General features: G+C 31.7%; 1 protein-coding gene across 1 annotated transcript in view; it reads left to right on the forward strand.

Annotated features, from left to right (window-relative positions):
- Positions 1-20,633, forward strand: part of LOC143250326 (uncharacterized) — a 65,767-nt gene that overhangs the window by 34,255 nt on the left and 10,879 nt on the right. The window contains exons 8-11 of the mRNA XM_076500778.1: positions 1,421-1,801; positions 6,568-6,755; positions 13,220-13,486; positions 20,159-20,419. Coding sequence (XP_076356893.1) covers positions 1,421-1,801; positions 6,568-6,755; positions 13,220-13,486; positions 20,159-20,419 — 1,097 coding nt within the window. The remainder of the gene's footprint in view (positions 1-1,420; positions 1,802-6,567; positions 6,756-13,219; positions 13,487-20,158; positions 20,420-20,633) is intronic.

Raw genomic sequence — 20,633 nt, forward strand, 5'->3', positions numbered from 1 at the left:
ATTAGATTTATATTTTTCTTCTCATGTTTTTGTTGAAAAAAATATTTGGCAAAAAACCTTCACATAATGTTCATTCGGTGAGAATTGGAAAAAAATATACTTTCATATATTTTCAGGAAGTATAATTATGATGCATAAAGGGTTATAGGGCACAAAAACTGACAAATATTTGAGTTACATAAAACAAATACCAAAGTGCATACCCTCAATTTCAGAGCTACATGGCAGTCACAAACACAGTGATAGGTTATTTGATTATTACAGAAAAAAAGCTAAAAAATAATACTTAGGTGCATACCCTCTGAATCCTTTTGTATGAGTACAGAGTTTTATGTCTCTGTTTTTTTTTTTCTTGGAGCTGTGGTGATCACTCACACACCCTCATGCACAAGCTCCTTTATTATTATAGATTATAAAAGTAATTAAAATGTAAAAATATAAATCTCTTTAGTTTAGGTCAGACTAAGTAAAATAAATAATGTAATATTTCATGAGATATGCATGAGAGCAGCTCGGAGTGGCTTTTCGGTGATGTAATTCAATAGTGTAACTTGAGCCCTACTTTCCCCAAGTGTTTTTAACTCTGAATGGTGATAGTAGTAGTTAGACAGGGTTCAAAGGGTAGTAAAGCAACAAAATTGATGAATAAATAAATGTATACTGATATGAATTGAAAGATATACTTAAGATATACAAATGTTTCATGCTACAATATGAAGTCTTTCTGTAATGAACAAAGGCATAACTTAGATTCATTTTGATATTTTTTGATGGTTACAGCATTGGTCGAATTAACCAACTTTGTATAGAGTTAGGGTAGAAAAAATAACAGATAAAATATAGTTTTGCTGAATAAAGCACATTTGTAATGTATTTAAGAAGTTTTAGAGATTATGTTAATGAAATTTGAGATTTTTGAGACAAAAATATTTTTAATATTAGCATGAAAGTCACTTTATACTCAGCCTAGTCAAAAACAAAAGACTATATTCACAGACAGGTCTTTTCTTCAGTTTATTAATAATACTTCACTAAAACATCTAATGTTTTCTATACAAGACTTGTAAGGTTTAGTGAAAGTCTGCCAAATTTTGTAAAGATACACTCACTTTATTAAACATTAGTAGCATCACAACTATAATGACTTTAAATGAGTAAAAAATGGTCATGTGGTTGGTCTATTCAGTCTAGCTCATGTGGAGACAGTAAAGCACTCTGTGATCAAACCTATCTTTCTGGTTATTTTACAGAATGCATCATCAAATTTTTTAACTATATGGCATGTAGCTGTTGAAAAACATACCTAAATTCATTTCAAATACATGCATATATAATAACTTGCAGACTTTTTGAAAATGTGTTGTATTTTGCATTTTGTGCTTAAACATGTTTTGAAGATCCTGTATTTTATCTTTGGTAGACAAAACTAGAGGTTCTTGTTTTTCATCAGACATTCCTGAACCTCTTTCATCATGTTCCCAGCTGTCACAAGAGGATGTTGATCCAGCTGACCTCTGTCTGGCAGCACGGTGTGCATTATTTGAGAAGGCAATGTGTGATAAGAATGGTAAAGTTCAACAACAGCAGAGAATTCCAGAAACATGTGCTGTGGCTGTGAAAGCTGTAGTGTTAGATAAGAGTAATATCCAAACTGTACCAGTAGTCACAACTTCTAAGTCAGTAACTTGCTCTGCACAGAGTAAACAGGTCAGTGAACCGTTACAACAGGATACTTGGGTTGTGAACTCAACTACAACAATAGCTGAAGCTGCTTCTTCAAGTACAACTGCTTCTATCCACAGTGAGTTAAAATTTGTAAAATATATATCAGAACACTTAGCTTAGATGAGAACACTTTTCAGGTTTCACAACAGGTCATAGGTCAAAGGCCATGTTATAGTGTTTGTTGACTCGCATTCAAAATTTTTATTGAACTACTATTTTATGAATTTATGTAAATAAGTTTGGAGTTGAGTTGTAGATTATAATTTAAACTTTAATGTCATATATGAGTTAATTTCTTAATTTAAAAGTGAATATTACAAGAACACCTAATTGTAGATTTTAGTGAGTTTCACAGTACATTGATTGCAGCAATGTTTAAAATTAGATGTTTGTGATGTCAAAATACTGAGTCTATAGTTTTGTACAGATTAGGAACTCAATAATATTAAGTTAGAATATAAAATAAAAACATATTTTTAATTTGTTGACATATGGCTTGTGTACTGAATCAAACACAGTAGCCCCACTCAACCCTTCACATTGTTTTGAAACAGTCCCTTATATAGTCTTACTACAATATATGATGTGAATAAAGAATCGACAGCTTAGAATGTCACCTTTATGGTTTTCTCAGCCAGTTTAATATCTGGAAAGGCTACCACGTTCTTTAGAACAAAGGTTTCATGAAGGTATGTTGTCTTTAGTCTGTTCAGAGTTTCATATTTTTAAAATCTAAATACAACTTAGTTATTAAGCTTAATAAATTATAATGGAATTCTGTGATATCAGTATAGTTATTTATTATTTTTTGGTTATTCAACTGTATATATAAAACTTTAAAAAAATTTGTTTAATATAATCTTCCACATACAAAATGTTAAAAGGTTTAGCAAGCTATGTCCAGCAGCAACTGAGTTCAAATGTGACAGCGAGAAGAGAATTTTTTTCAATACTTCTAGATTTATTGTTTTATATTTTAAGAAAAATAAGTTATTTTTAAATAGTAATAATCAGTATACATGCATAATAATTGAAATGTGACTGTGTATTACAAAATACTATTCCACTAAAACACAGCAAAGACAAGGAAGACTAAAGGTCAGTTTTATGTTAGTCGATGCATAACGTGATGAGTGCACATGCATTACATCAATGCTCAAGTTCTATGGTGTTAGCCAGGCATGACTTGAAGATCAATATATTAAAAATTAATAAATATATAGTGTTATGAGACTTAAGCTACTTAGACTAAACACTTGTATTTTTGTATTATAATATGTAGTCATTCTGGTGTGGGGAAAAAAAATTATTTATTTTCTAATTATTTTATGATGGTTATAAGGTTGAAGTGACAGATCCCACACAGAGTGTAAAAATAATAAAATATAAACTCTTATTGAAAACAAACATTTGAAATGTATTTAGGAGGTTTGAGGGATTACATGAATAATATTTGAGGTTTTTGGGATGAAGAATAATTTTCTTAATCATAACATGAAATACTTTTTCACTCAAGACTAGTAATGAAACACACTATTTTCACAAACAAATATTTAGCATAAACATCTCACTATAAAATTTTTTATGTACAAAAACTTGTAATTTTTACTAAAATCTACCAAATTTTGTGAAAATACACATGCTGTATCAAAAGTTATAATGCAAGTACTCTACATGGGTAAATGTGTAGATGAACTTGTATTATACTGATCCCATAGTGAAAAGGTTATTGTCTCTTTTAACATAAATTTTATACAAAACAATTTAGTAAATCATTTATATCAGTTAAACAGAATTCAGAAATTAATATTCAAATATTATTTTTACAGAATGTTATATAAATGGTTTATATTTTACTTGTTCTCTTAGGATTTTGTATTTTAATAGTAATTTATATTCCAGTTATATAAATACATAAGAGTAATGCTGGTATTTTAACAATATTTTAGTTATTTAAGATATTATTCATAGAAACAACAATGTCATGTTTTGATGTATTATTTTACAGTTTAAGAAATTCTATGTATTTGATGCTTACATGTATCTCTGTATGTAGTACTTGTTTTATAACAGTCTGTACTGTCTGTAACTCTTGGGCACGGATAGCACTGAAAAGTCAAATTTTTCAGTTATTTTTAGTGATAAAATTTAAGTTTTTATTCCATTTATTTATACTTTGTTTTTTCTCTGTAAATTATATAAATAAATCTTTTTTTGTTTCATGCATCTGCCAGGATTACTGCTTCGATATTTCTGGCATTTTGTGAGTTTATGTAATGTTGTGACAATGTTAGTTTTATTTTTTCTGGTCACTAATTATGGAGTTAATTAAACTGTGTAACACAAATTTTGTTCCTGGATAGTATGTGTTATTTCTTGCTTATGTTGTAAAAGTACAGAAAATGGCCGTTATTCCTTTAAAACTTTGCTTTTATGACTTGGATAATGAAATTTAGAAATTAACCTATTTTCTATGTAAAAACAGGCAAATTTGTGCATTTTCATTTACATAAGGTTTGAATAAAACAAGATATGAATCACGATTTACATGTATTTATTCTAAAGTTATACAAAAATGTTTAGAAGTGAGTAGTGTTTTGAGATTTAGGACTGTAATGTAAATCACTTTTGCATATCAGCCCCCAAATATAGTCTCCCATCATGTTTTCATTATACGTTCCCACATCACAAAAGCAAAGTTTGAAGAGAAAAATAGGTCTTCTTCATTTACTTTAGGCATAAGTAATTGGGAAATAACACTTTCTGTCCAGGAACAAGAACAAGTAAACATTTTGTTGCATAGTGTTATTGGTGGCAGTTCATTTGAATATTTTTTAATTGAAAGGGTTGTTTAAAACAAAAGTTAGCTTAGAATTTTAGTGGTGATAAAATATCAGTGGCATTATAAATAAAAGTCAAAGTACTGTCTTTGGTGAATGAATGGCTCTCCTATAACTTGGAACTATGTCTGTATTGCTGATGTGCCACAAGGATATGTTAATTATTTTGTATATATGAAAGTGATTGTTTCTTTGAAAGAGAAAAAAAATGTCTGAATGGTACAGTTTTAAGTGTTTAGAATGTTAAGTTTGTGTTGATTTAGACCATGAGTAATGAATTGGCCACAATGTTTACCAGGTCCTCACCTTAAATGGTAGTGGAACTTTTGCTGTTGTGTAGTTTAATAATATATTCTACTATTTAATCTGCAGCATTTATGCTTGGAATTTTTTACTCACTCCCATTTGTGCCAGAAGAAAGCCTTTTGTGCAGTTTTTAATATATATTTACAATAAGTTTACAACCCCAAGCTTAGACAAAGCTTATGGTTTGAAGTATAATGTTGCAATGTGAAACTAATTCGTTAGGGTTACTTTGTGCTGAGTTTGATTGATATTATCATGTATCTATGAACCTTGATTAGTGTTGTAAAATAATCAGTTAACTGAAATTAATGTTTCTGATAATTATTACAGCTATTCAAGTAATCAAAATATTATTGCTATGATTTTATATCATTATATTAAATTAATTCAAGGTTAATTTAATTTGTTATTCCAGCTTTCCAAGCCTCAGGTAAAAATACTTGATTATTTAATTTAACTGATTGAAGTGACCAGTTATTAATTTATTATCAGATTTCATGAACTGCCCAGTTCTACTTTATACTAGACCAAAATTCCTGATTTAACTGAGCAGGTATGGCACCAGATGTTTGTGACCTCTAGTTAGTGAATATTTAGTGAGTTCCATTTCCTTCAATTCCTTCTCTCTTTCTGTAGTTTTCAACTGAAAGATAATGTTTCACTTCCATTAGAAGCACTTTCATCAGCTGTCTCACTGCCAGAAACAGTGTTTAATTAGTGATTGAGCTTGTAGTTTTTAAGATTTTCTTCCTTTGTACTTCTCGATTTTTGAGATTCAGGTTTGTTTCTGAATTTTCTGTTACTCAAAACACTCAGTTTTGTTTCTCAAGTAAACAGCATACAAAGTCAAGTTTTTCTTTTCATGTAGGTCTTTATTTGCAGCTACCAACAACATAGTCCTACTAGATTCATTCAGCTTACCATACAATCATATTACATCAGACATTTCTCCCACCAACAGAAAGTGAGAAGACGGGATAAAGGAAAGAATGGTTGATAATAGGAAAAATGACACTAAACACATTTAGAAAGTGCTCTGAAAACTGTTACATCATGGTTTAATATGGCAAAAGTGTGTGTATTTATTCTTTCAGTGGACCCCTTTCTAATGTCAGAATCCTGGGCAAATGCCTGTGTGCTGACTTTCAGCCCCTGACTGAGTGTGTGCTGTAATTACAGATGGTTGTTTTTCTCACAGGTGCTGTTTTTATTGTTATTTTTTTGTCCATCTGATTGAAATAAAGAACATTATAGTTCCAAAATGAGATTGACTGTATAGCGAAAACTGGGTTTCTAAGGTATATTTTGAAATATTACTTGGCCACTAATACAACAACAAGAGTTACATATTTATTTCCATGGTATAGGTACTAATGAGTTAAAAGCAGGTACTTCTATTTTCATGGCTATAGTTATTGTAGAGTGAAACTTGTATAATTATATAAACTGTGTATTGAATTAAACTTCAAAACATCGTACTTGAGATGATATAAATTCTTCAGGATGGTTATAAAACACCACGAGTACTTGGATCACTTTAGGATGAAAAATATGTGAGAAGGTAGAGTGAACCATGTAAAATGTGTGTATATATATGTTTGTTTATTTTTATCATTCTTTTTATAGACAAGTCCTGTTCTGTAATATCTTCATGCTCAAGTACAAGTTCTCTTGCTTTGCCTTTATAAACATTTAGGAACAAACAGCTATTATGCCCAGGAACAGACTTTGCAGGATGCTCAGAAAGACTGGGAGGGTAATGGAATTTCTGCCAAAACCAAAGGTGAAAGACGACGTGAGATGACCGATTTATTGAACCAGTGGGAAAAGGCTTCCTCCTCCTCAAGTTATCCTGAAACTACAAGGATTGATTATTCTAATAGGGTAAATGAAGTAATTACTTAAATTATAATGTTTTTGAAAAATACAGTTGTTTAAACTTGTTTGACTTTTTCTTTAATTTGTTCCTTTATATGCATAAAGTAAAACTTGAAAGTAGCTGTGACTAGCTGGGAAAAAGGCAGTGGTGTCAGGAGGCTGACATTTATGATTATAAACATACTAACCAGTTGTAAGCAGTGGTTAAACGTTATTTAATAAAAAAATAAAATAAAAAAATTGGCTAGTAGCTCAACATTTATGGGGAAAAGAAAACAAACTGATGATCAACCAATACATAAGCATGTTATAGTGGCTTACTTTGCTTTTTTTATCATTATTATTTTTTTAGTGGGATTCCCCAAGATTTAATATAGTGAGTAAAAAATAATGCAATCAAGCAGTTTCAGTTCTTTTATTATTTTAGTTCCTATGAGAAACTATAATTATCAAAATCATAGACTGAAAAATTCAAGTTGACTTACTATTTATCTGCTAAGAGCAAACAACTTGTGAATTATTTTTTGCAACATATATTACACTTTAGAGAGTACTATTTGAAGTAACTGGTAAACATTCGTCAATGAACAAAAATCCTATTTCAAGTCATGCTAAATGTACTCATTGTTTTCATAATCTACCCATTACCAAGTGTTGTTCTCAGAACAACTTTTAGTTGGAGGAGTGTTTAAGTTAAATATTTTACATTTAATGAAAAAAACAAACAGGTAATACTATACATGAAAAATTTTGTATCTCTTTCTTTGTTGTTTAGTGTTACCAGCATCATCTATCTAGTGTTGTTAATGTGTTTCTGAAAAATATTATGTTAAATGAAAATTAATTTTCCAGTGTTACTAAGCATGGTATTAGTTCTTGACCACAAATTTTTGGATGTAGAAATACTTAACTGTGTCTCACAGCATTAAATAGATACTCAAATATTAATGAAGTTTATGAGACATTAAAAAATCCAGAAAATAAGAGCATATATATATTGATTCACAAAAGAATACATCCATGAGGTGACCACAACATAAGTTGAGCATATGGCACATTTCACACATGTGCATCTGGTAGGTAGATATTTTCCAATTAAAAACTGTGCTAAATTGAAAATTGCTATAGCAACTGATCACACTGACTGAAAACCACTTTAAAATGAAAAGAAGCAAACAGAAAGCTTGCCAAGTGGGAGATGTTACTATTTATTTTATGTTCTTATCAACATTTCATCTTTTATCACTAAAAAGTACTATATGCCTTGTTGGTCCAAGTTTGTTTTATTTTGTTGAGGTCTGACATTGCATGATAGTTAGAGCTTTTTTACTACCAAAAGTAAGCATCCTTATAACAACAAATTGTTTTTGTTTAATTAGACTCTCAGTGTTTTACTTTACAGTTTCTTCAGGAGCATTCCACTAAAACAGGTTGTAACTATCAGTACAAAACTTCAAATGATATAAGAAAGTGACATATTGTCTAATTAAATAATAACAATTTGGTGTAAGGATAATTTATTTCTGGTATTAAAATGTGTTGTATACACGAATATAAACTTCAGAAATTCAATAATGAGTTAGGGGTTTCATCTTGCAATCTGAAGATCTTGGGATTGAAATCTTTTGCTAAAAATACTTGCCCTCTTTTGCCATAGTAGCATTGTAATGTTACAGTCAATCCCATTATTCCTTGGTAAATAATAATCTTCATAGTTAGCTCTAGGTAGTGTTGACTAACTGCTTTACCTCTAGTCCAGTGGTTCCAAACCTAGGGTCCCCAGACCTCTGGGGGTCTATAAAGTTAATATTTGGAGTTTGTGAAGTCTTTTCTGTGATTGAATAATGTTTAACAGGACGTAGAATACACAAAATAATAACACGCAAAAAGCTGAGGGTTTAATTAGTTAAGAAAAACTTTGTTTTGTAATCAGAATCTTTAAAATACGTGAAAACAATAAGATAAAAGGAGTTCTTGATGATCAAAAGGTTGGGAACCTGTGTTCTAATCTATCAATCCAAAATTATTGGTGACGAGAGCAGATAGCCCTCTAGTAGCTATACAGAAAAATTCAACAAACAGTAACTTTATTGAACTTTTAATACAGGATATTATATTTTGGGATACAAAAAATATACACAGACAGTATTTGCCAGTTATTTTCAAAAATTACAATCAAGAATTTACAGGTGAGACACACTCAACTTCTTTTTTATAGAGATTTGTTTTTAAATAACTTTTGCTTACAATTGATTGGTACTTTAAATTCCAAACAGATTTTATCAATGATATTATCTTTGTAGGTCTATAAAAGTGAGATACTTAGATGCTTTTCTAAACGTAATATTTATACCACTTAGAGTTTTATTTCAAGTATCTTTGTTAACATTCTTCTGCCATGTTTAAGCCTGTACTGGGTGAGAATAGTTATGATATTATTAAAATACTTGGTAATGGGTACTGTATTTCACAAATTTATTAGTTCTTGTCTGATTCGTCTGTTCACTTTGTACCACGAGAATAATGATTAACAAAGTATTTACTTGAAATCTGTGTTTTAAACATTTCACAACTCAGTTTTTATGGTGTATTCTGTTTTGGGTAAATTTAAATGGGTAACATAGTATTCAGAACACATTATAATAAGAATTTATTATTGTTGAGGAAAACCTAAACTAAAACAACAAGTTTATCAGTAGCATGTTTTCTGTGCTGGAAGTATTGATCTAAATGTTTAATGAAGATTTCAGTCCTTAAAACAGTATGGGAAATTTTGAAAGCTTATTTGCCATTACTGAATCTTTATATTATATATATTAAATAATTATAAGAAATAAAAGGCTGCCACTTAATAGTTTTTAAACATCAGGTAATAATTGTTTGTTTATACCTTTACATTTTATTAGATAAGTGACATCAGCAGACCTCAAGTCATATTGAATGTGTACGAGGTCTGTTCAAAAAATATGCGGACTGTTTGAATTGCGCGGCTCCAGTTGGTTCCAGTGGAATCCGCTTGGTGTCGCTAGGTTTGCACAGATCAGCTGATGACGACGCCATTTCCCGATTGCAGATATCTTCATTTGTGTATTAGCTACGCGGTTTTAAGTGAAGTGCGATTTTTTCGTTTGGCGGATTTCAGAATGAATGACCTGAAGGAGCAACGACTTGCTGTGAAATTTTGTGTTAAACTTGGAAAGTCTGCGACTGAAACTTTTGCTATGCTTAACACGGCTTACGGTGATGTTGCTATGAAGCGTACGGCATGTTTCAAGTGGCATGAACGTTTTAAGGAGGTCGACAGTCCATTGAAGATGATGAGCGTCCTGGACGTCCTTCCACGTCAACTGACGACCCACACGTCGACAAAATCAACACCCTGGTGCGGGCAAATCGACGTCTGACTGTCAGGGAGCTTGCTGAAGAGTGTGGGATATAAGTTGGATCTTGTTACGAGATTTTGACCGAAAAATTGAAGATGCACCGCGTTGCTGCGAAATTCAGCCCTCAGAACTCGTGAGTTTTTTGGCCAAACACGCGATCACTGTTCTTCCCCACCCCCCCTACTCACCTGACTTTGCTCCTTGTGATTGTTTCTTGTTCCCCAAACTCAAAAGACCCTTGAAAGGAAGAAGATTTGAGACGATTCCCGAGATTAAGGCAAATGCGACGAAGGAGCTGGAGGACATTACAAAAGAAGCATACCAGGACTGTTTCAACAAGTGGAAACACGGTTGGGATAAGTGTGTGCATTGGGGAGGAGAGTACCTTGAAGGGGTCCCAGACCTGTAACTTCTAATTAAAGTACATTTTGTTTTATGACGTCAGTCCACGTATTTTGAACAGCCCTCGTATCCTGACTTTGTGAACAAATATCTAGAAGAAATAAAAATATCATTGGTTAGATTTATTATTAAAACACTTTAAATGTAGAAAGCTGCAAGTACATGGAAGTAGTGAAATGTACATTTATGATTGGATAGAGAAAGAGTATAATTTTTTATAGTGCTCCAAAAATAATTTATTTCTACTATATATACATGTATGTATTAGTAGTAATAATTATTCTATTATAAAATGGGAATGCAATATTTCCATGTGTCAGTGGACACAAATTCAGTAATCATATAACAATGAAGTGAAAATATTTTAAAATGTAACTTTATTTAATAAAACTACATTCAAAGTAATGTAATGAGTGTTTAATGTATGACACAGACTTATGAGTTGATACAAAGGCACTCACAAATGTGAAGAATAAAAACCTGTAGAGAAGAGAAGAATACCTAAAATATGTTCATAGCAGTTTATGAAATGAACTGAGAGTAAATGTAAACTTGTAATTAAAGCAAACTTAGTTGAATATGTAGAGATGTCTGAATGCAATGTTCACAAAGTAATGAGCATATAATTTTGAATGACCTGTGCTTGTATATTTTAGACCTAAAAAATTGAGAAAGAACACGCATTGTATTTAGTGCTATGTTAATTTTGTTTATGGAGTTTCATGTATGTTAGGTGTTGTTGTTTTTGAAGTTGTTCTTATTGTGATGACAGTGACATTGTGCTATCCTGTACCATATGCATTGCAATTAAAAGTTTGATTAGGCAAAGAAATGGGTTAAATGATTCTGAGTTGAAAAACCTGTATGTAACTGTGCAATCTGGAGTCATTTGACAAAGGCCCTTCAAAAAATGAGATTAATAGTGTTTGATCAAGAAATTTGCAAGAAAAGTTCCAGCCAGACAAATGCTAGAATAATATTTAAATAAATGTATACTGTTACAATCTTCAAGTTATTTGGGATAAATGGCTTTGGTTTTTTGTTACAATTTGCATCCATTCTAGAAAGAAAAAAATAGTAACTTATAATTATTTCCTGATATTGATTAGGAGGCCAGTTAACTGAAGCAACCCTGTATAGTTACTGTTTAGAAAATAACTAATTTTTTTTTCTCTACAAAAAAATTTGGTATCTATTTAGGAGGTTTTAGAAATTTTGAAAACCAAGTAGTCAATGCTCTGACACTATATTATTTTAGTAAAAATAGTTAAAATTATAATTTTTGTTGTCTATAAAAGGTTTTTAAAGTTTACCAAAAGCTTGTCAAATTTTGCAAAGATACATTATGTACTTTCAAAATCATATTATGTAAATCACTATGGTTACATGATTACATATTGTAAACCACCACGGTTACATGGTTTCAAGACTGTATGAAATACTGAACTTTTTGTAATAAGGTTAGTACTGATTTATTTGAATTCACATAGAAATTGGTGATTTGATTAACTTAAATACTTTGAATGTAAACAATCATTTATAATGTATATTCTTGTGATTTCCATGTATAGAATACTTCAATTTCTGCATTTGAAGACCATTGTCTATATCTGGATACTAATCTTTCTAATGGTTTAACAAATCTTTTCAATCTTATAAACTTCTCTCCTTGTAGTAATACTCATTCAGCTTTTGGTAAATATTATCACACCATACATAGTTGTTTGGGTGTGAAGAAGCTACAGTGAGGATAACTTTTTCATATGTAATATTTTATAAACTAAAATGTACTTGCCTTGCTTCAATTTAAATTTTTGAGTTACTTTGATATTTAAGCTTACATTCTTATTATTACTTTCACACTTAATTAGTTTACCAAAGTATGCATATGATGCACCTTCTGATGTGATATAAGTAAATAGTATTTATCTTGATGTTTTAGTTAACTGTAAATTCTAAAGAACAGAAGATATGGTACTTTTAATTAAGAACTTTGGCTGGGAATACTTTTTGAACCTTTCTATCTAGGGTTCATTGGTTCCTAGTAGCTTTACCATTTCTGATGCTGGAACGTCTTCTTCAGAAGGAAAGTTTTATTTATCATTCCAGTTATATTTTTTAACCTGTTCAGTGCCGTAGACGAGATAACTCGTCCAAGCCGATCGGTAACAGTGCCACGGACGAGTTAATTCGTTCTCAATAATACCTAACTTCAACCATACATGCATTTGACCTACTTACAAATTGTTTCACTTTCGATCCAAAATGGCGTCACAAAAAAGTTACAAAATGAAGAAGCATTAGAGTAGTATTGTAGCAGCTGAAATATTTGGCAGTCAACAGGTTAAACACCTGTCACACTTACCAACCCAGCATCTTGATGTGAATCCAGAAATTGAGTCTAAATTAAGTTAAATTGAAAAACACTTTAATGTCAGACTTTACAATTCATATACTTATCAAGCTTTTTCTTCAACTTATTTAAATTTATTGCCTCTACAACATCTGAAAGTAACCCATTCCAAAGGCCAACTACCCTATTAGAAAAATAAAACTGTCTTAGCTGAAGATGACTCCTACTCTGCCAAACTTTACACTTGTGTCTCCTAGCCCTACTATTCTCACTGTTAAATATGTCGGTTAATGTACTGAAACTCGCTAATAACTACAAAACTCATTCTTTAGGGTAAGAACAGTGAAAACATTGAGAGAGGAAGAGAGCCTGAAAACGATCCTGGTGTCGACCTTAGCTCAAAGAGGTTTGATGAACCAGAAAAAGGTGTATGTGGAAAGGTAAATCAAGATGATGATGAAGCAAACTTTATGACAGAAGCTGCTGCTGTGTGTGCTGAGATTGATGAGATGTTAGATGAAGTTTTGGATGAAGATGAGGAAGAAGAAAATGAATTTGGAACTTTTGATACAAGTAGTACATCTACCATATCTCTTGAAGTAAGTCCAATAATCTTGTTTAATTGTACACCAATTCTTTTCTAATCTGATTTACTTCTAAGGTTTTTTTTATAAATTTCAATCAAAAGAAATTATCATTTGAACAAAATTCACATTATAACAGAATAAACTTACTAACATTATTAACACTTTTTTTTTAAGAAAGACAAATGGAAAGATATTGCTCATTAAACAAATTCAGATAAATTATTTGGAAAGGAATATTGTTTTATTGTTAACTTTAAAGTAATAGTGTTTACTTTTACTGAAATGTATAATGTAGAGTTTTTAAAGAATGTCTCTGAAACCCTTTTGAAGTACAATGGTAACATTTTTTGATGTTGAAATTGAGATTTTCATATTTATATTCATTTTGAGGAACATTAGAAAACCTTGATACAGTTTTTCATTCAAAATACAAGTATTGATGTTGTACTTTTTGATTCACATACAAAAATGTATATGAAATATTTAGAAAAATACATAAACCATTTTTCAAAAAGAACAAGTTCTTTCCACCATTTTTAAAAATCTTGCTACAATTATGAAATCGGGCCTTGACTGAGCATCTCTTGTAAGATTCCATGCACTATTTCTGTTCAGGAAAGCTTTGTTATTTAGAACCTTTCTTCATACGTAATTCAAATCATTATGACGTGGTTCTTGTGAGATCCATGCACTGTGAATGTTCTGATAAGTAATGACAGGTTGCCATGTTATGTGTGAATTATTAGTAATCTTATACTACCTTTATTTAAAATTAATTTTTCAAGGGACTTGTGTATCCAATAAAAGGACAAAATCTAGACTTGAAGTTAAACTTAGTATTTCTTTAATCTATTTAGTTTACAGAAGAAAACAGTCACTTTTAGTGTTATCTAGTTAGATAGGATTGTTAGTCAAGGACACTGAGAAAAATGTTGCATGCTAGCTACATTAATCAAGATTTCCAGTTTGGTTGTACATGATATTTATTATGTTTTCCTTGTGTTCTGTAGTGTAAACATCTCAAAATTCACTACCTTCTAACAACGACTACAAGAATCTGAGTCTATAGTTTTTGTTGTTTCTAAATCTTCAGGCACTGGCAGTGAAAAAGGGTCAGAGGGGAATGAAAACATCAAATAAAAACAAAGCAGTTCATGACAGATACGACTTCTGATAATAATTCATACGTGTTCAACAGATTTTGATAAATAAGTATTACACAGTTAGCAATAATGTTATATTCAGCTTCTAACATACATTTGTGAGTCTGAAATGACAAACAGAACTTTGGATATCTTTTCATTTGAGGCACTTTGAGTGCCCTTCTGGGAGCATTTTAGATGTAATTTTGTCTTAAGGACATTCTAAGGTTGAGATTTAACAAATTCTTTTCTATTTATACTTAATAAACTAATGCTTTTAATTTTCATAGTGTCTTATAAAAAAACAACAACAAAAACTCTTAAATATATTAATGATGAGAAGTTAATAAAAAGTAATATTTCTGTTTGTCTGAAGAGTTGCTGCACATGAATGTGTCCATGTGGTGTGTATCTTTGGTTAAAATACTTTTAATGTGTCAAATCTTAGACATGACATTCTCTTGGGATATTTATTTTACTAATAGTGATAATGTCACAAAAATGGTATTTTTAGTATATGAAATTCTGTTCTTTGCCTGCACCTCAAATACATTTTGAACTGTTTGGCATGAAATAAATTTGATTATCACAAGTTATTAAAATTTATTTATTGAAATAAGTGAGATTGCAACTATATGATGGACAGTTGGTGTTCCTTCAACTGCAGATCTATGCATACTTCAAGTTCTGATATCAAAGTTGATCTTTTCATTCCATTATCCTTCCCATTTATGGTATTTCCACCCCCATTAGAACAGTGGGGTGGGGGTAGTGACAGTTGATCCATTTCATTCCTATTTATTTTTTTTTGCCTGGAATAAAGGAAGATTGGACAATTATTGTTCTTATCTCAACCCATTCTTTGATTCTCCCATGGTGTCCTTTTTTTTACCCTTTTTTGGAATTATTAACCAGGTATGTGGACATCCAAGTTTGAGGTTTCTGAGGTATTTCTCCACATTTTCATGATTAATTCATTTTCACTTTTGCCAAGTTTCATGAACTGAGGTCAGGTTCTACAGTTCAGGGATCTAGTTTTTGGTTTAGTATCGCCACCGTGTGTTTAACGTCTGAGGTTGCCTGGACACCTCATAAGTAGTTTATACCCACTCTACCAAACATGTACACCATATCTTGTCTTGACCTGGTTTTCACTTGAGTCTAAGTTTATATGTTGTTTAGTTTAAATAAGCTTTTTAAATACTTTCAGCTTTCTAAAGCTTTTGGACTCCCCAGTGCTATCCAGCATTTTTCTCAAATGGCTTTTTCAGTTACGTCACCAGGATATTCAGGTGCTACTACATGCATTGTTTCGACAATCATTCCAGCCTTTAGCCTCATGTAACATGTTTCAACTTTCCCTTAATGAGTAATTTTGCTGCTGCTGGTACACTGATGTCTTTAGTTGGTATTTTTGGCATGTCTTTAAGACTCTAACTCTCCCCTTGGGTCCTACTATACCCTGATAGGTCTTTTCTTTGACTCTCTGGTGACTAGGGAGATAATTTCCTATCCATAATTCTTTTTGTAATATATTTCTCACCTCAGCAGCCAATTGTAATTTGATCATTTATTTTGTCCTGTCAGGTCAAGAGGTCTTGAATTATAAGGCTCACTTTACCTACTTTCATGGTAATAATTTTGACTCTTTTGGACTCCTTCAGTTTCCAAAGATTTTCACCAGTTTCTAAGAGGTGGATTTGCAGATATCTAAATTGCATATTCTGGTCTTTACAAGTGCAGAATCTTCTGAGTTGTATCTTATCAGATTCAAAACATATGTCTTTTGCTTCGTATTTCATTTATCCATTGGAGTATATTTGACAGGCTGGTATTTGAACTTCCAATGTTTTAATTTCACATTCATTACATTATCTGGTGACTTTCTTCTGGAAGTTTACCATTATCCATCATAGCTGTTTTAACAACATCTACTAGATTATAAAGGAGTACTTTTACCATCTTGTTTCTTTATTTTCCAGAGTCCCTTATATCTTGCAGCTTACACTGTTTCCCAGTTTGTGGCATGTGTTGCTTAGGCAGGTGTGCTTTTATCAATATAATTCTGCTCTAGCAATCAATTTTACTATTTTTACTACTAGTTGCAATAGGTTCTGTGAAAATGAAGTATTCTGTGAGACCATCTAGGTGTTTACAAGATAGTATTACCACATTATCATGGACTACAGTGAATAAAGCTAAAGGGGATTTTACTTGTCACTGCTGATCATCAGGTTGAATAAATTGGGGTTGGTTTCCCATTAAAAATATTTAGGGAACTTGGCTCACCTGTTGCATTGTTTCCAGAGCACTGATCCTCAGGAATCCCTAATGTACACAATCCCCAGATTCCTTACCACACCCATTTTTCAGTCACTGGGGTGGTTGACAGATGATTTTCCTCCAGAGTGTCAGTGTGTTACTCTACTTTTGAAGAAGAGGGCAAGGATGGGGGGCTCTCCTATCTGGATCCCTGGATGTTTTACCCAAATGTCTATGGAAGCCTACTTGGGATACCAGTTCAGATTTGACAGTACACTTTGTGGTTGGGGTGTACATGTCAATTTATATAATGTTCATGGAGGAAGTCTACTATCTCTTTATAATTCCAAATGTGAAATGGTCCCATCTTATCTCTGTGGCTGAGCATAGCATTCTACATGCTCTCTATAATTCCAGAGGCAAGTGGAATACTCCTTGCCTAGTTGGTCAGGGAATGAGGATCAGTGGTCATAATTTCAGACTGAATGGTTTTCCTTTTGGTTGAGCAAGGCATACTCAATCCTGTTATTCCAAGCCTGGGGTGTTGCTTTTTAGCTTTCATCAGTTTGAATAGAAAGTGTGTTCACTTTGGTGTTGCTTGCTTTCTCATTGTGATTCCAGTGGTGTTTGGAATGCATCACATTATGACTACAGGTTGGAATCCAGTTAAACATACATCTGTATATTATAGTGTGGTCCAATTGCCCTTAATTCCAACATCTAGTTGTGGAACCTCAGCTATTTGGTTGAGGCTGGCCTATGTTGATGATTACTCATGTTCAATTCCACCCTCGAATAAGAGCGAGGTTCTTGGTAAAGAGCATACCTGTTCTGGATGAAGTGCAGTTCTCCCACTTGTGTACTACATATCTTGTTACATCACTGTTCTATGCAGATGCTTTTTTTATAGAAAATGCCTGCACCTGCCCCTCCACCTTCACAATGTGGGATTCTAGCTGTTGTGTCAGCAGATAGTGTCTTTTGGAAGTTATCATTTTTCTAAACTGAAAACGTATTTATGACAATACTTCCTTTTCTGACACTCCTCATTAAGAGCCAGTGTTAGTGATTGAGATGCAAGTCTCAAAAGTGGTTACATTATCCGAGTGAGGTACTTGTGTACAATGCTAGGATAGAGGGATGCAATGATGTGGATGGAAAGATTTACAAACAAGATGTTGTCAAGGACATTTAAGTGGGGGTACAAAAGAGTGGAGCAAGTGAGGTCAATGCTAACAACAAGGAATAGCTATGGTGTCATAAGAGGTAAGTATTATTGAAAATGCTAACTTCCTTTTTTTATAATTTTGAAGCACATCAATTTCCAAATCTAAATATGTGAAATTTTTTAAAACTTTATATCCATTTTTATATACAAAATTATTAAATTGCGAGCATGTGAATACTGAAGTGATAAAAACGTTTTTCATGTTGAACAATTTAAGTAATTTTAGTCAATACTTCACATTAAAAAAACCTTCTTAACATTGAATTTCATTAAAAATGGGTTGAAAATATTAAGATTTAATTTGCATTTTTCACATTTGTTTGGCAATTTACTAAATTATGACTGCAGTTTCAGACTTTTTTGTAATAATTAATCTTTTAGTCTCTTTGACAAGGACTGGCATGGCCAAGTGAGTTAGGGTGCTTGACCAGTAATCTGAGAGTTGCAGGCTCAAATCCCCTTGATTCTAAACATGCACATCCTTCCAGCCATGGGGTTATATAATGTTACAATCAATCTTACTATTTGTTGATGAAAGAGTAGTCCAAGTGTTGGCAGTGGGTGATAATAACTAGCTGTCTTCCCTCTAGTCTTACACTACAAAAGTAGGGATGGTTCTCTGCATGATATTTAAAAAAACTCTTTGACAGCAGGTTTTAGAAATACATAGTCTGAAAGAGCTTGTGTTCCCAAACCTTTACATTATAATTAATTAATGTTTAAGTTGCCCAGTTTGAAGGTTCATGAACTTTAAGGGTAAAGAGGAACAAATATTTGAGTATATTGGATTGTCTTTCAAGCCTAAAAAAAATACTCCTTCATGAATTTCATTGTTTCTTAAATAATTTCATCCACAAAAACATAAGTATGAAGAAAGTGTTCATTAGTGTAAGGTATATTTGACTGCGTAAACTTAAGGCAAGTATTATGGTTTAAATGGGTTTAAGTATACGTGAGCATTAAATTTAGTTATTGTTTTTAGAAGTGTTAATTTATCACAGGTTTGTTCACATAACTGGTTTTAACTCATGCATGTAGTTCAGTTGCTGTGATTTAGTGGTTTTTACATTATTGTATCATGTCACCAGAACACTAAGTTTTTCTTGTTGTTTAATTGAGTATTATTGTATCATAATATCTGTGTGTGTGTGTGTGTGTGTGTGTGTATGTGGAATGTTCTAGGCTGCTGTTAGGCTATAAATGTTTGTAAAATGTAGTTGAATATAGAGATAAATCTAGCCTATGTGATTATGAGTTTAGCCATAAAGAACATATAGCAGCAGAATTTGAAGTAAAGTTATCATATAATGTACTGTAATAACAGAGTAGTGAAAAATAATTTTTTTTGTCAGTTATATTCTGAAGTAACTGAACCAGCTTATGTGGAATTTTACAAAAATGTAGACAATTATTTAAAGCTCTGGATACAACTGTGATAATCAGTAGTGTAACAAACATTTGTATACATATTTGAATTGTTTTAATATATTATTTTAAAACAGGTGGACTGTGTGCAGTTTTTTTTTTTTTTTGCAATTTATTGGCATGCCACAAACACTTGTTTTAAAGAATCTTGCTCACACTTGAAACATGGTAATTGGTGATAAAACAGAGAAATGAATTGTGCCATAAACAGCAACTAAACTAATCACTAGTAAACTTTAGGTTTTATTAACAGATTGTAGTTTTAAGTTATAGTTTCTTGTCGTTGTGATTAACCTGTACAATAAAGTATGTAGTTATTTTTAGTTGCTCATTATCAAATTAATTTTAACCTACAGGAGAGCAAGAGTGATAGTGTATTGTGAGAGACCTTGATTTTTCTATTATAAAGTCAGGTTTGCAATTTATTTGTACAGGCTCTTACCCTTGTAGACAGCAGTAGATTAACAGCTGAAATGTAGGGTAGAAATTAATTGGTAGTTGTGAATTTAAAAAATAACTAATTAGTTGTCAAACCTCAGTGATCTTATAGACTTTTAACCATTTTAATAGTTATTGTCTGATCACCATTCTTACTGTAAGCACCCAACTTACTGTTTTGTCATTTAGGTGTCAGACAATCAAATGATGGATTTATCTTCTTACAAGATGCAAACCTCACAACAAAAATTTGAGGCACCCATACCTAAATCAGTATATGATAATGGCAGTGAAATTCCTTTGCTTCATACAATTAGTTTCTACAGAAAACAGACAAAGCAAAAACAGTGGACAACTCCAATGCATACTGTGGTCAAGAAAGAGCACGTATCCAGTCCTCCCTCTCCAGAGAAGGTTGACACCTCATTAATTGTTCAAGAAAAAATTAAGGTAAAGGTGCTTAAACATTTTTAAACGAAAATTTTAGTTTGCAGGTATATAAGAATTATTATCCTGCCATAAATTTTTCTAGTGATGTCCAGTTAATATCTTATATTACTTTAGAAAAATATAATAACTGACAAGATATGTCAAGTATTTCAACTTGCTATGAGGCCCATAAATTTTGTTGTGAATTTCATTGGCTTCTGTGATCGAGTAGTCT

The sequence above is a fragment of the Tachypleus tridentatus genome, chromosome 5 (assembly GCF_004210375.1).
Source record: "Tachypleus tridentatus isolate NWPU-2018 chromosome 5, ASM421037v1, whole genome shotgun sequence".
Classification (NCBI taxonomy): domain Eukaryota; kingdom Metazoa; phylum Arthropoda; class Merostomata; order Xiphosura; family Limulidae; genus Tachypleus; species Tachypleus tridentatus.